Source organism: Cornus florida, unplaced genomic scaffold (assembly GCF_030987335.1).
Source record: "Cornus florida cultivar Cherokee Brave unplaced genomic scaffold, ASM3098733v1 CherokeeBrave_3.0.0_Hap2_Chr07, whole genome shotgun sequence".
In the NCBI taxonomy this organism is placed as follows: Eukaryota; Viridiplantae; Streptophyta; class Magnoliopsida; order Cornales; family Cornaceae; genus Cornus; species Cornus florida.
Window position 1 is genome coordinate 7601464 of NW_026775577.1, and position 13636 is coordinate 7615099.

The following is a 13636-nucleotide window of genomic DNA, read 5'->3' on the forward strand; positions in this document are numbered from 1 at the left end:
AAGAAAGTTGTAAGAAAATTTTGTTTTATTAGCTTGGATGGCATGAAAAGGAAAATAAAATGATTCTACTTACCGAAAATACCCTTTATAATTTTAAATAGTAAAAAAATAAATAAATTTATGTTTGATAAATATTATTTATACTTAATTATTTTTTTAGTAAAGAAATAGTGAAATATGGAATAAAATAGTATGTGATATCATAATACAATTTTTTTTGCTTTCTCCTCTCTCTCTATATATATTCACTTGTTCCTGTGTAAACTTGAATTCTCGATCTTTTATTTTTTAAGGAAAGAAAATAAGCTTTTGGTAGAGTGGACTATCAAAGTTCAAGTATTTATTTTCTCTTTATGTTAGTTTTAATTTTATTATTTATTTATAAATGATGTAACTGAATACTATATATCTAATTACAACTTTCTCACTAAGAAAATAAAGTCATAGACAGATTATGTAAACTATTTATGAATCATCAATTATTTATTTCAAGATAATGTTTGATGTTAGGTATGAAATAAATTATGTTAAAATAATGTTGACTAGTTTTCACCTAACACTCTTATTATCAAAAAATAGTTATGTATATATATAATAACTCTTAATCATTATCAATTATAGAAAAAAATATATATTTTACTTATTGAAGACATTTAAAAAAAAAAATGAAAAAAAAATAATTCAGTAATAAAAAGAAAAAATTAATTAATTTTGGATGCACATATAAAAAAATATAAACAATTTAATTAGTAATACATGATTTTATAAAAAACAATTTACAAAAGAAAAAAACTCTCCTTTTCAAAGAAGTCTATGTAATTAAGTAAAGAAAAAGAGAGACAACTAACATGGGTATAATAGGAAAGCAATATATAAAGTGCACAAGTTTTGCGAGAAAGTGAATTACCCTGTGTTTTTTGCACGAAAAGTTTTGAGGAAAATTTTCATATGCGAGAATCCTTCTTTCCCAAAAACTTTCACTTTCCCTTTAACCAAATTTTCAAAAAATTTAAATATTTTCCTTTTCTTTTCATTTATGTTTACTTGACGCTAACCAAACGGACCCTAACTGAAGTAGTTGTTCTCGTCTCGTTTTTTAAAGCTCAACACTATGATTTATAGATTTATAGAGCATAGTTAGTCTAATAATAGTCATATAGAATTTTCTATTTTATCCTATGTATGTGTTATTCTATTATTACATAAGATATCATTAGCTTGTCTCTGTTTTGTTCACCCCGATCTAATCCTACTAATTATGTCACAATCTCTCTCCATCCTACTATTTATAATCTCTCGTGGGATTGATATTCGCACTTCTTCCATAGCTACAGCTACGTACACACTTCGATTCAATTTTAATCCGAATGAATTTAAAAAGTGTTAAGCTCAATTTCATCCAAAAATTGAATTAGATTCGAATTGAGTTGAAAATGATTGATTTTATTTACATCATAATAAATAATTAAAAGGGTGGATAGTGGCACGGTATAAAATTTCGATAAAATTGTCCTATTGGAAACTTTGTGAACCTAGTAAACTATTATATTTTCTAAATATATTCTTAAATATTATCAATATTCTTGTGTATTGTTTTTGTATGTTTTGCCAGATATGCATTGAAAATATTCGGTAGAAATATAATAATTTGGACATCACATAGTTCATTTTTAATGTAGCTGATCATTGTACCCTACTACTAAAATAATTGCCATTAAGGTAGACCTAACCTAAAGCTCGAGCTATATATTAAAACATAGTCGTGAGGTACTTAGGTGCATTTATTTAATACTGTAACTAAATAAAGAGGTCCAAAATTATTTTACCAGCCCATTCCACTTATATTGCATAATTTTACGAGTTTTTATTATAAGATTCATGATTAGGAATGAAGGTAATGGTATGGGTAAAGACGTCATACAAAATCAACTTGAAAGTAGTTTATTCTATTTTTAATAAATGATTTATTAGAAATATCTTCTTACCCGAATGAATGGGGGAGGTAATATATAATATTATGATTACCAGCATAGCGGCTTTTTTTCTTCTTTAAAAATAAAAAGTAGAGTTTGGGGTCTGTGTGGCAATCACATTTACTTTGTGTCTTTGCTTTAATCCGAAGTAAAAGTAATGTTTTCACTTTAGAGTGTATTAAATATTATTTTTAAGCTTATTTGGTAACATAAATTTATTGTAAGATTTTTGAAAGCAAAAACGAGCATACTCGGTAAAAAGTGTTGTAAGTTTGAAAATTTGAATGGTTAGTTAAAAATGTTATGTATATATATATTTTCGAATAATGCTTTGCTACAATGCGGAAACAAACAAAAGTATCATTTTGATGTTTCTGATTTTGGCCTTAATTTTGGAAGCGCTTCGGTTCTATTTAAATAACAGCATACGTTACTAAATATGTTTCGCACTTTTATTTTGCTACAGTACACTAACAAAAGTAAGAAATATGAAGTAAAAGCATTAGCCAAACTTCCAAATATACTTGGGGAGTTGACATTTGTAGTTCCTCCACGGAGAGGACTTACAAATCCATCCTATGTAAGAGCATTAATAAAAGTATAGGTGGGGTCTGAAACACTAGGGATCAAATTCAAGTTAGAAGGCTAATTTACCAAGCATTGCGTAAGGGTCGCGCATTGGGTTAGTGAGACATTTTATTTTTATTTTATAATAACAAAAGTTCTTGTTGGATGCTATTTATTGAATACGCAATTTTGATATCATTCGTAATGATACCTTACTAACTAAAATGAATGTAAAGAGGGCTGAATTTTTTTAAGTCAAACCAAATAATAAAAAAAGTTGCTCAAATTCTCCCAAATTTGAGTTGGATTCAAATCCAATATATAATTTACACTGATAAATAGTTGAGGGTGGACAATGCACCATATAACGTATCTTAATAGTAAATAAATAAACTAAAACTGATCAGTTTTGTCTATTATCGGAGTAAACATTGTAAATAAATAAAATACAATATATATTGTTTTCGGTAAATAAGTGAATATAAAAAAAAAAAATAAATACCACCACGACCCACCCATAGGCCTAAACATTATTGTTTAGGCTTAGTCTCTGGATACAATATATATATATATATATATATATATATTTTTTTTTTTTCGGTAAATAAGTGAATTGAAAAAAAAAATCAGACTATACAAATATCAATGGCATTCACAGAACCAAAACACAAATCAACAAACCAAAATAAAAGGAGAAGGTGTCCAACCCCCTCATACATATTGCGGCCCATACATACATATTAATTGATCGAGCCCAAATTGTGGCCCAAGAGAATACCACCACGACCAACCCATAGGCATTGGCGGGAACATCAACAAGTCTCAAACAAAGTCCAAAACTCGGTGGTAGTTGGTTAGGCATAGGCGGGAACATCAAATGAATTTATGTACTCAATGGCTCATAATAACTGTCATATATTGGGAATTGTACGTCATGTTTTCAATATATGACATTTACACTTTTTTTTTATGATTAAATGACATGGTGCATAATTGGCCTTGGATTTATATAACATGGTGCCATGTGTCGAGGCCATAAGGCCCATAATAGTTCAACGAATGACAATATACAGACCTATCAAAACCTTATTCCATTTTTAAAACACATTCGATAATTTCTTAAAACATGATTTTCTAATTTTCTAAGTACCCGTGCTATCTTTTCAAGAATTTCAATATCGACTCACAAACCTAGCTCATCTTCAAGACACATGAACACTCAATTAAGTTCAAATCTCCAAGAAAGACACATGAACATTAAGTTCAAATCTCTCAAAAAAAAACTTACATATTTTTGCGTTAAATATTAAATCTCAATTCATTCTGAATTACGTCCGTGTACCTAAAATACATAGACAATCTAGGCAACACTAAAGTTGGTCACACCATCCACAAACTTCATTTTAGGTAGTTTATTCCAAACTACATTTCACTTGCTTCTCGTCGTAAAGCAACTTTGGTTCGGTCTCCCCATTATTGACAGCGATCGAATTAAGAAATCCGCCTTATGACATCAGGCGATTGTTAGAAGATAAGTCTCACCGAAAATGATTTTGACCAACAGGACCTGGAAATTACACGAATTGTTTAAGCGTCAATCCTGAATTTTGGAACAAAGTATAGGATTAAGCGAACATACAATAGTAGTACACACTTGGTGGGAGAGAGAGTCTGTGTGAAAATGTTACCCAGTACACACTTGGAAGGCTTGCTGATTACATAAACAAACAACATGGCACTGAAAAGGGCCAAAGGCCGGGAATAAAAAGAACCTCTCAACCCTCTTGGAGGGCCTGTTTGGGGGTCCACACAATCAATTTCTAAACTTAAATTGTCTTTAATATATTTTGTCATGCAAATTGTTGTTTTCAATTTTATTTATTTTTTACTTTTTTTACTTCTTTTTCTTTTCTCACTAAATTGTCTACCATTGTATTATAACAAATTTTTTTTTTTCCTTCTTATTGTATTATTGCACTATTACATTTATTTATTTATTATTATTATTATTATTATTTTTTTTCCAATTATGTGGAAGAGTGATAGTGATACTTATCTGAACTGTGGGGTCCACTGCAGGTGAATTAATACATTGGACCGTCAATGCTTACCGGTTCCACCGGGTTGGTCTGTTCAATGGACTAATGTCCCTTCAAAGTTGACTACTTTCAGTAATTTGTGATACATACTCCTATTTTACTAGTACCATAAAAGTGTTGCTTTTGAGAACATAGATTTTAGTGTTTTGAAATTAAATTTTTTTTTTTTTATTTCGAGATTTGATGCTTTCAAATATAGTTTAATACAGGTCACACATTTCTATCGACTCCTAATCCAAATGAAGTCAAATTCCCCGGAAAAAAACGAAGAAAAAGAGAAAAAGAGAGAGCTCAAATTTGTCAAAAGATTGAGTTGGATTCGGGTTGAGTTTAAATTATCGGATATAATTTATATTTTAAAAAATAATTAAAGTTTGAACAATGTACGTTATAAGATTACAATAATGTATTCGAATATAATTTGAACAATGTACGCTATAAGATTACAATAATGTACTCAAATATAATTTACTTTTTAAAAAATAGTTAAAGTTTGAACAACATACGTTATAAGATTACAATAATGTAGGTCAGTTGAAAACTTAGTGATCCTAGAAAATAAATAAATTAAAATATATTAATTTTGCATTGAAAATATATAGAAATTAAATCGTTTGGACATTATGTAGTTCTTTTTTAATGCATCTGATCATTGTTTATTATTATTATTTTTTTAATCATTGTAACCTACTACTGAAATAATTGCAATTAATGTAGACCTAATCTAAAGCTCAAGCTCAAACTATTTGAGTTTTGTTGATGTTCAGGATATTGCCATTGTCAACTTAATTTTGATTTAGATTAGATCATGGCCTCATGGGCATTCAATAATGTATTATTCATTTCTTTTCTCTTTGTATATTGTTGATTATAAATATATTTAATCGATAACTGACATGGTTGTATATATTGTTTGATGAAATGCCATATCCTCAGAGAATTTACACATTATTAATCTGTGTCAGTCTGTGATTCACAAAAATATAGATAGAGATTTTTAGACCCCAAACTCGTAAGTTCAAAAATCAAAAGCTGATACTTTTTTTCTTCCCGAAAATTAGTTTATACCATATATATATTTTTTATTTAGAACAAGTCACATGAACTTCTGTTTTTTTTTTTTTTTTTCAACTTTGATACTGTGTAATATCATTTTAAAGCATAAAAAGTGATAGAAACTCTGCTAGGTTTTTGTTATCAATTATGTGACCGTCATTAAGATACATGTTAAATAAGTTTTTGTCCTTTTTTTTTTTTTTAAATACGAGTTCTTGTAAGAAAATAAGAAATTGTTAGTTGAATCTCGCCACCATCGTCACCGGATCGAGAAGCTGAGATCTCTCACGCGTGACGTCCTCCAATGTTATTTTGTTGTTCAAATGATGTAAAAATAAATAAATAAATAATTTTTTTCAAAGGAATTAAAGACTCAATTACTTTGTCCTGATAAGTCTCGTATCTCTGAAAAAAGAAAAAGAAAAAAGAAACCTTCAATAATTCTAAAATACTGCTGCTGCCTACAATAATTAGCTATGGAAATAATTCCACTTCCTTTCTATGTTTTACTGTGTAATTGTGCTGTTTATATATATCCATACATATATGTATATATATAAACTCTTTCGCATGATAATAGAGGCGTTGGAGTGGATGCATGTTCAGACTGTTCAGTACTTAATGAAATATGAGAACTGGTTTCATTATAAGTGTATCTTAGTTGTCAAAATCTAAATGGGTCTAATTAAAATAATTAAGGACAGCTTGCCAGTACATCATCCAACGGTTAGAGATCTGCCACATCATTAACACGGTCAAGCTGATTCTTCTCTCCCCTCTGTTCAGTGAGCTCTCTCCAGCTGTAATTTTGCAGATCATCGGCCACATTTAGGTTTGTGAAATTATCCATTAGATGAGGTTGCTCTTGCTAAGCAGCTGGTGCAAAATATTGGTCGAGTAAACGTCCCAGAAGATTATCATCAGGCAATGGGTCAAGGAAAAGTGGAAAATCATCATCAGTGGCGGGATGCAGGTCAGGTTCAGGTTGTTATTGCTCATAAACAGTCACAAACTCATCAGCGGAATGAATTGGGTCAGGTTGCTGCTCATTAGCCACCACAAACTTATCATTGGAAAGCCCCAGATCAGCATTAGCAGCTGAAGGTGTCCCAAACTCATCGATGAAAGGTCCCCTAGCAGCATTGTAATTCTGCTCGTCAGTCTTAGAGCCTTATAGTTCACCTGGCTGAAGCTGTTGTGGTGAACTATCAGTGTTAGAGCTTCAGTGTTAGAGCCTGATAGTTCACCACAACAGCTTCAGCCAGGTGAACTATAAGGCTCTAACACTGACGAGCAGAATTACAATGCTGCTAGGGGACCTTTCATTGATGAGTTTGAGACACCTTCAGCTGCTGCTAATGCTCATATGGGGCTTTCAAATGATGAATTTGTGGTTGCTAATGAGCAGCAACCTGAACCTGACCTGTGATGAGTTTGTGACTGTTTATGAGCAATAACAACCTGAACCTGACCTGCATCTGCCACTGATGATGATTTGCCACTTTTCATTGACCCATTGGCCGATGATAATCTTCTGAGTCGTTTACTCGACCAATATGTTGCACCAGCAACTGACCCAGAGCAGACTCATCTAATGGATAATTTCCCAAACCTAGATGTGGCCGATGATCTGCAAAATTACATTGACGGAATTCCTTGATCCATTGCCCGATGATCTGCAAAGTTTACCATCTGTAAGTTGTCACAAACACCCCATATGCTGGGCAATTTTCCCTCCAGAGTTGCCCTCGGCGCCCAAATTACTCTGAGCTCCGGAAGCTTCATAATTTCCTCAGGGATTGCACCTTCAAAGTAATTAAATTCATCATTAGTAGAACTGGATTGCCCCAATGAGGAATTCCCCTCTGAATTAGTAACCTTGGGAAGAGAATCGAGTAAATTTAAGAGGACAATGACAGATAATTTAGAGCAATTTCCAAGCTCAGGAGGTATTGAACCACTAAGGCTGTTCCTTGAAATATCCAACACTTCAAGCTTCTTCAGCTGACCAAGTTCAACAGGAATGACCATATTTGAATACAACAACAGCGACCGCAACCCACAACAGTTACCAAAACTACTCGGAATCCCACCAACCAAGAAATTCCCTGAAAGCTGTGGATGCTCAAGCTTCCCACAATTGTCCCCAATCTCATTCGAAACTGACCCATTAAGTCGATTAAATGACAAGTAAAGCCCCCTCAAATCTCTAAACCCACCAAGAAACCCTGGAATCGAGCCATTAAGTTGATTCCCAGCTAAATTTAAGACTTGTAAACTCATACAATCCGACAGAGAATGTGGTATCTCCCTAGAAATCTCATTAAAACCCAAATTAAGAACCCTCAAATTCCGTAAACCCCCGAAATGAGACGGGAGAGACCCAGTAACGGAATTCCCTTCCAGATCGAGAACTTCCAACTTTTCCATACCCCATATCTCAATAGGTATTTCACCACTCAAATCATTGAAAGGTAAAGATAGAACCTTTAGTTCTGTAAGCTTTGCAATTTCAGGGGGAAGAACACCCACTAATTTGACATTACTACTCACACAAGTTCTCCTAATCTCAGACCCAAACAATGGAAATTGAGCATATTTAGCGCAAGAGAAAGAACCCGAATTACCTCCGCCGCCGCCTCCACCGGTGATGTTGAGGGCCAAAACCCTAGAATTTGAATCGCAGGTGACGCCGAACCACGAACATTGATCAGAATTGCTCGAATTCCAGCTCGCGAGCACTCCGGAAGGGTCAGAGACTGAGCTCTTCAGCTGCAAGAGCGCCGATTTGTCCGAATCGGCACCGAGAACAACGTCGGCGTGAGCTAAGGAGAAGACCCAAACGAGAAGGAACACTTGCAAGGGTTTGTGGAGATGGTACCATTTGATCACAGAAGAACAACGACCCATTACTGAAACCCTAGAAATGAACAAAATATTCAACAAAAGCCCCCACTTTTGTCTCTCCCAAGTCAGTTGCAGGAGTGGGTTTTTTTGTGTGCAAAAAACCCTAACCCTAATCTGGGTTCTGCTGAACAAAGGTCGAGAGAGAAAGAGGAGGAGAGAGAGAGATACAACTGTTGTTCTTTGAGAAAACGCGTTGTTGTTGTTTTAATTTCATTTTTCAATTTTTTTTTTTTTTTTTTTTTTTTCTCTTTTCTTTTTCTCTTGTACTCTTAATATTGTACTAGTATTTACTTGTCTCTGTTGTGGTTTCAACTGATTTTTGTCGTGGTGTGTTGTGTGGTGGGTCCATTGAACATACTTTTGTGAACTGTGGGGACCACTTCAAGTCAATTGATACATCAGCCCGTCAATGCTTACCGGTTCAACCGGGTTGGGCCGTTCAATGGTCTAAATGTCCATTCAAAGTTGACTCGTTTGCAGAGTAAAAATGGTTCCCACGTATACTGGGCTAGCTGATGGCCAATAATTTGTAAAACCAACAACCCTGTTCCAAGCCCAACCCCTAATTAGGACCATTGGTCAACTTGTTCGGGTTAGCTTTGGAGGTCGATATTCACACACTCCCCTCTTAACCATTTCACTCCACTCTAAAAATAAAATGACACAGGTGTTTAATTCATAAACAGAAAAACTAACTATTTAGGTATGTTTGTCGTTTATGCTAGAAAAGAAAGACAAGAAAATAGTGTATTTATTATCTCTCATCGTCCTCGTCATCTTTGCTTTGTTTTCATATCAATACGGAGTTGACCACATGAATTTTTTGTCTCAATTCTTTTTCTATATTACTCCATATTTCTTACTATGTTACTTTTGATAGCCTTCTCCGTCTCTCGCCTTCTAGAAAAATTGAACTTCTCTTTTCACCCGTGCATATGTACCCAAACTCTTTGATGGGTGCTACAAAGCCTACACTTCATTTTTGTCTTACACTTTCATTTGTGTCCTTGTCTCTTCTAGTCACTCCAACCATTTATCTCAACATTCTCATTTTCGCTAGTTGAAGTAGTTGTTCTCCTCTCTTTTTTAAATCTCAACACTATGATTTACAAATTTATAGAGCTTAGTCTAACAATAGTCATATAGAATTTTCTTTTTTTATCCTACGCACGTGTTATTCTATTATCGCATAAGATACCATTAGCATGTCTGTTTTTTTCACCCCAATGTAATGGTTACTAATTATATTACAATCTCTCTCTCCATTCTACTATTTATAATCTTTTCTTTTAGAGGTTGATATTCGCACTCCTTGTATAGCTACAGCTACATGCACACTTCGATTCAATTTTAATCCGAATAAATTTAAGAAGCGTTAAGCTCAACTTCATCTAAAGATTGAATTAGATTCGAAATGAGTTGAAATTTATCAATTTTATTTACATCATAATAAATAATTAAAAAGGTGGATGGTGGCACGGTATAAAATTTCGCCCATTGGAAACTTTGTGAACCTAGTAAACTATTATATTTTCTAAATATATTCTTAAATATTATCAATATTCTTGTGTATTGTTTTTGTACGTTTTGCCAGATATGCATTGAAAATATTCGGTAGAAATATAATAATTTGGACATCACATGGTTCATTTTTAAAGTAGCTGATCATTGTAACCTACTACTAAAATAATTGCCATTAATGTAGACCTAACCTAAAGCTCGAGCTATATATTAAAACATAGTCATGAGGTACTTAGGTCCATTTATTTAATAACTAAATAAAGAGGTCCAAAATTATTTTACCAGCCCATTCCACTTACATTGCATAATTTTATGAGTTTTTATTTTAAGATTCGTGATTAGAAATGAAGGTAATGCTATGAATCAAGACGTTACACAGAATCAACTAGAAAATCGTTCATTCTATTTATAATAAATGATTTATTAGAAATATCTTCTTACTCGAAATGAATGGGTGGGTAAAGTTTTTAAGTAATTGATAGTTTAAGTAATATATTTATGATTACGTCGGTTTTTATTCTGCTTTAAAAATAAAAAGTAGAAAGTTTAAGTTTCTCCAAATATATTACTGAGAGTTAATGACATTTGTAGTTCTTCCATGGAGAGGAATTGCAAATCCATTCCTAAGTCATATAAAGTAGGGATGAGAGTGAGCGAATTCTAGAGCGGGAGCGTGAAAACGGCAAAATTAAGTCATAAGTCATGAGAATTTGAGCGAGAGCACGCGTAGAGTTTGAGAGCGGGAACACGCTCGAAGTGTGAGAGCGAATATGCTAAGAATGATTGTGTAACTTAAATCCATCCTATGTAAAAACATTAATAAAAATATAGTGGTGTCTGAAACACTATGGATCAATTTCACGTTAGAAGGCTATTTACCTAGCATTGCATGGCAGGGTTAGTAACTTAGTGAGACATTTTATTTTTATGTTATAGTAACAAAAGTTCTTGTTGGAAGCTATCTATTGAATATGTAATTTTGATATATGCATTATGATACCTTAGCAACTAAAATGAACGTCATGAGGGTTGAAATTTTTTAAGTCATACCAAATAATAAAAAAAAAATTTGCTCAAATTTGAGTTGGATTCGAGTTGAGTTCAAATTCAATATATAATTTACACTCTGATAAATAGTTAAGGGTGGAGAATGCACCATATAATATATCTTAATAGTAAATAAATAAGCTAAAACCAATTAATTTTGTCTATTATCGGAGTAAACATTGTAAATAAATAAAATATAATATAATATATATATTTTTTTCAGTAAATAAGTGAATATATATATAAAAATAAAAAAATAAAAAATACCACCACGACCCACCCATAGGCCTAAACATTATTGCTTAGGCTTAGCCTCTGAATACAATATATATATATTTTTTCGGTAAATAAGTGAATTAAAAAAAAAAAAAAAATCAGACTTTACAAATATAAGGGCATTCACAGAACTAAAACATAAATCAACAAACCAAAATAAAAGGAGGAGGTGTCCAACCCCCTCAATGCCTCATACATATAAATTGATCGAGCCCAAATTTTGGAAACACACAAGACATGTATAGAATACCACCACGACCAACCCATAGATCAAAAAAAAAAAAAAAACACACACACGTGGTACTTTCTTAAAACATGATTTTCTAATTTTCTAAGCACGCATACTGTCTTTTCAAGAATTTCAATATCGGTTCACAAACCTAGCTCATTTTCAAGACGCACATACCGTCTCTTCAAGACACATGAACACCCAATTAAGTTCAAATATCTCAAGAAAAACACATGCACACTAAGTTCAAATCTCTCAAGAAACTTCCATATTTTTACGTTAAATATTGAATCTTAGTTCATCCTGAACTATGTCCGCGTACCTAAAGATACGTAAGCAATCTAGGTGACACTAAAATTGGTCACACCATTCACAAACTTCATTTTAGGTAGTTTATTCCGAACTACGTTTCACTTGCTTCATTTTAGGTAATTTATTCCAAACCACGTTCCACTTGTTTCATTTTAGGTAGGTTTTTATTTTTTTCAATTTTTTTTTTGAATTTTTTTTTTTTTCACAATCACAAGCCTTTATGGGTATAGATCTTATCTCTAGTTCATCAAATATCTCTTGCTGCAACATTATAATTTTTTTTTCCCCAGCTTTCTACGTTATAATAAAATCTTATGTAAGTAAAGTAAACGTATACCACGGAGGTTGTAGGGTGGTTAATACCTTCCCCACATATAATAAAATCTCAAATCTGTTAATTTTATTCACATAATAGATGACAGTCAAACACATTTACGGCCCCTCACAAATTTAGGGGCACAAAACAAATCCCGTGTTAAGTTGTGACTCCATAGAAATTTTAAATGAGTCATATCCATTAATCAGTGACGAATTATGTCGCATACAATCCACATTTTTCCTATACCCTCCAAGGAAGGGGCATGGGGTGCATCATTTCTTTTAAAGAGATTGAAAGAGAACCCGGACGTGACAAGAGAGGAGAGAGCTAATTGCAACGGTGGTGATGTGTTTAGCTGTTTTTTAGGAGCGTGCTAAGTTTTTTTGACTCAAAGTGTTGAATAGTCAAATTATTATTGACAGTGACCGAATTAAGAAGATTAGACGACTATTAGAAGATAATTTCTGACAAACAGGACCTGAAATTGGAAGAAGGAAACAACACGGACTGTTTAAGCTTTAATCCCGAATTTTGGAACAAGGTATAGGATAAAACGATCATACTTTTGTGAATTGTGGGGACCACTATAGGTAATTTAATCCTTACCGGTTCAATCGGGTTGGGCCGTTTAATGTCCTACAGTAGTAATACACACTTGGAGTAGGAATGGCAATTTGACTCGCTCCCGCAGTTACCCGTTCTGTTTTTGACGGTTTTGGGGGATCGTTTTGGTTATTTGGGCGGGGACAGTTTGATGTACTAAAAACCCACGCGGTTTGGTGCGGGGGCGGGGGGAGGTCAACACCGCCCCGCCTCGTTTAGATAGGCAAATTACTTAAGTACCTTTATTACATTAGTATATATATTTAGTACTATATATTAAGTACCCTATATAGCAATATTAAAGTAACAAATGAATTTGATTAAAAGAAAAATTGCAATGGTAAAAAATTAAATAAATTATAGTCTTAAACGGGGTGGGACAGATATCCGCGAGATAAAAATGTTAAACGGTTACGGGAATAGGGTGAAAAGTTCTTCCGTTTTTGTGATTTTGGGCGAGAATGAAGACAAGAGAGGGTACACCTTTCTAAATCCGCTCCCGTTGTCATCCCTAACTTGGAGAGAGAGAAAGTGTGTGTGTGAGAGAGAGAGAGAGAGAGAGAGAGAGAGGGTGAAAATGTTACTCAGTACACACTTGGAGGGCTAGCTGATTACATTAACAAACAATATGGCACTGAAAAGGCCGGGAGTGAAAAGAACCTCTCAACCCTCTTGGAGGGCCCGATTGGGGTCCACACAATCAATTTCTAAACTTAAATTGTCTTTA

The 13636-nt window shown here is 33.2% G+C and overlaps 1 protein-coding gene across 1 annotated transcript; it reads right to left on the minus strand.

The window, feature by feature from the left end:
* Positions 1–7333: 7333 nt before the first annotated feature.
* LOC132316188 (LRR receptor-like serine/threonine-protein kinase RPK2) lies at positions 7334–8605 on the minus strand. Its single transcript, XM_059814702.1, has one exon. It carries the CDS (start codon positions 8603–8605, stop codon positions 7334–7336), a length of 1272 nt encoding a protein of 423 aa, XP_059670685.1.
* Between the last annotated feature and the right edge of the window lie 5031 nt (positions 8606–13636).

Excerpts from the sequence above, each read along its gene's own strand:
- LOC132316188 (XM_059814702.1), bottom strand. The coding sequence starts at position 8,605 with ATGGGTCGTTGTTCTTCTGTGATCAAATGGTACCATCTCCACAAACCC.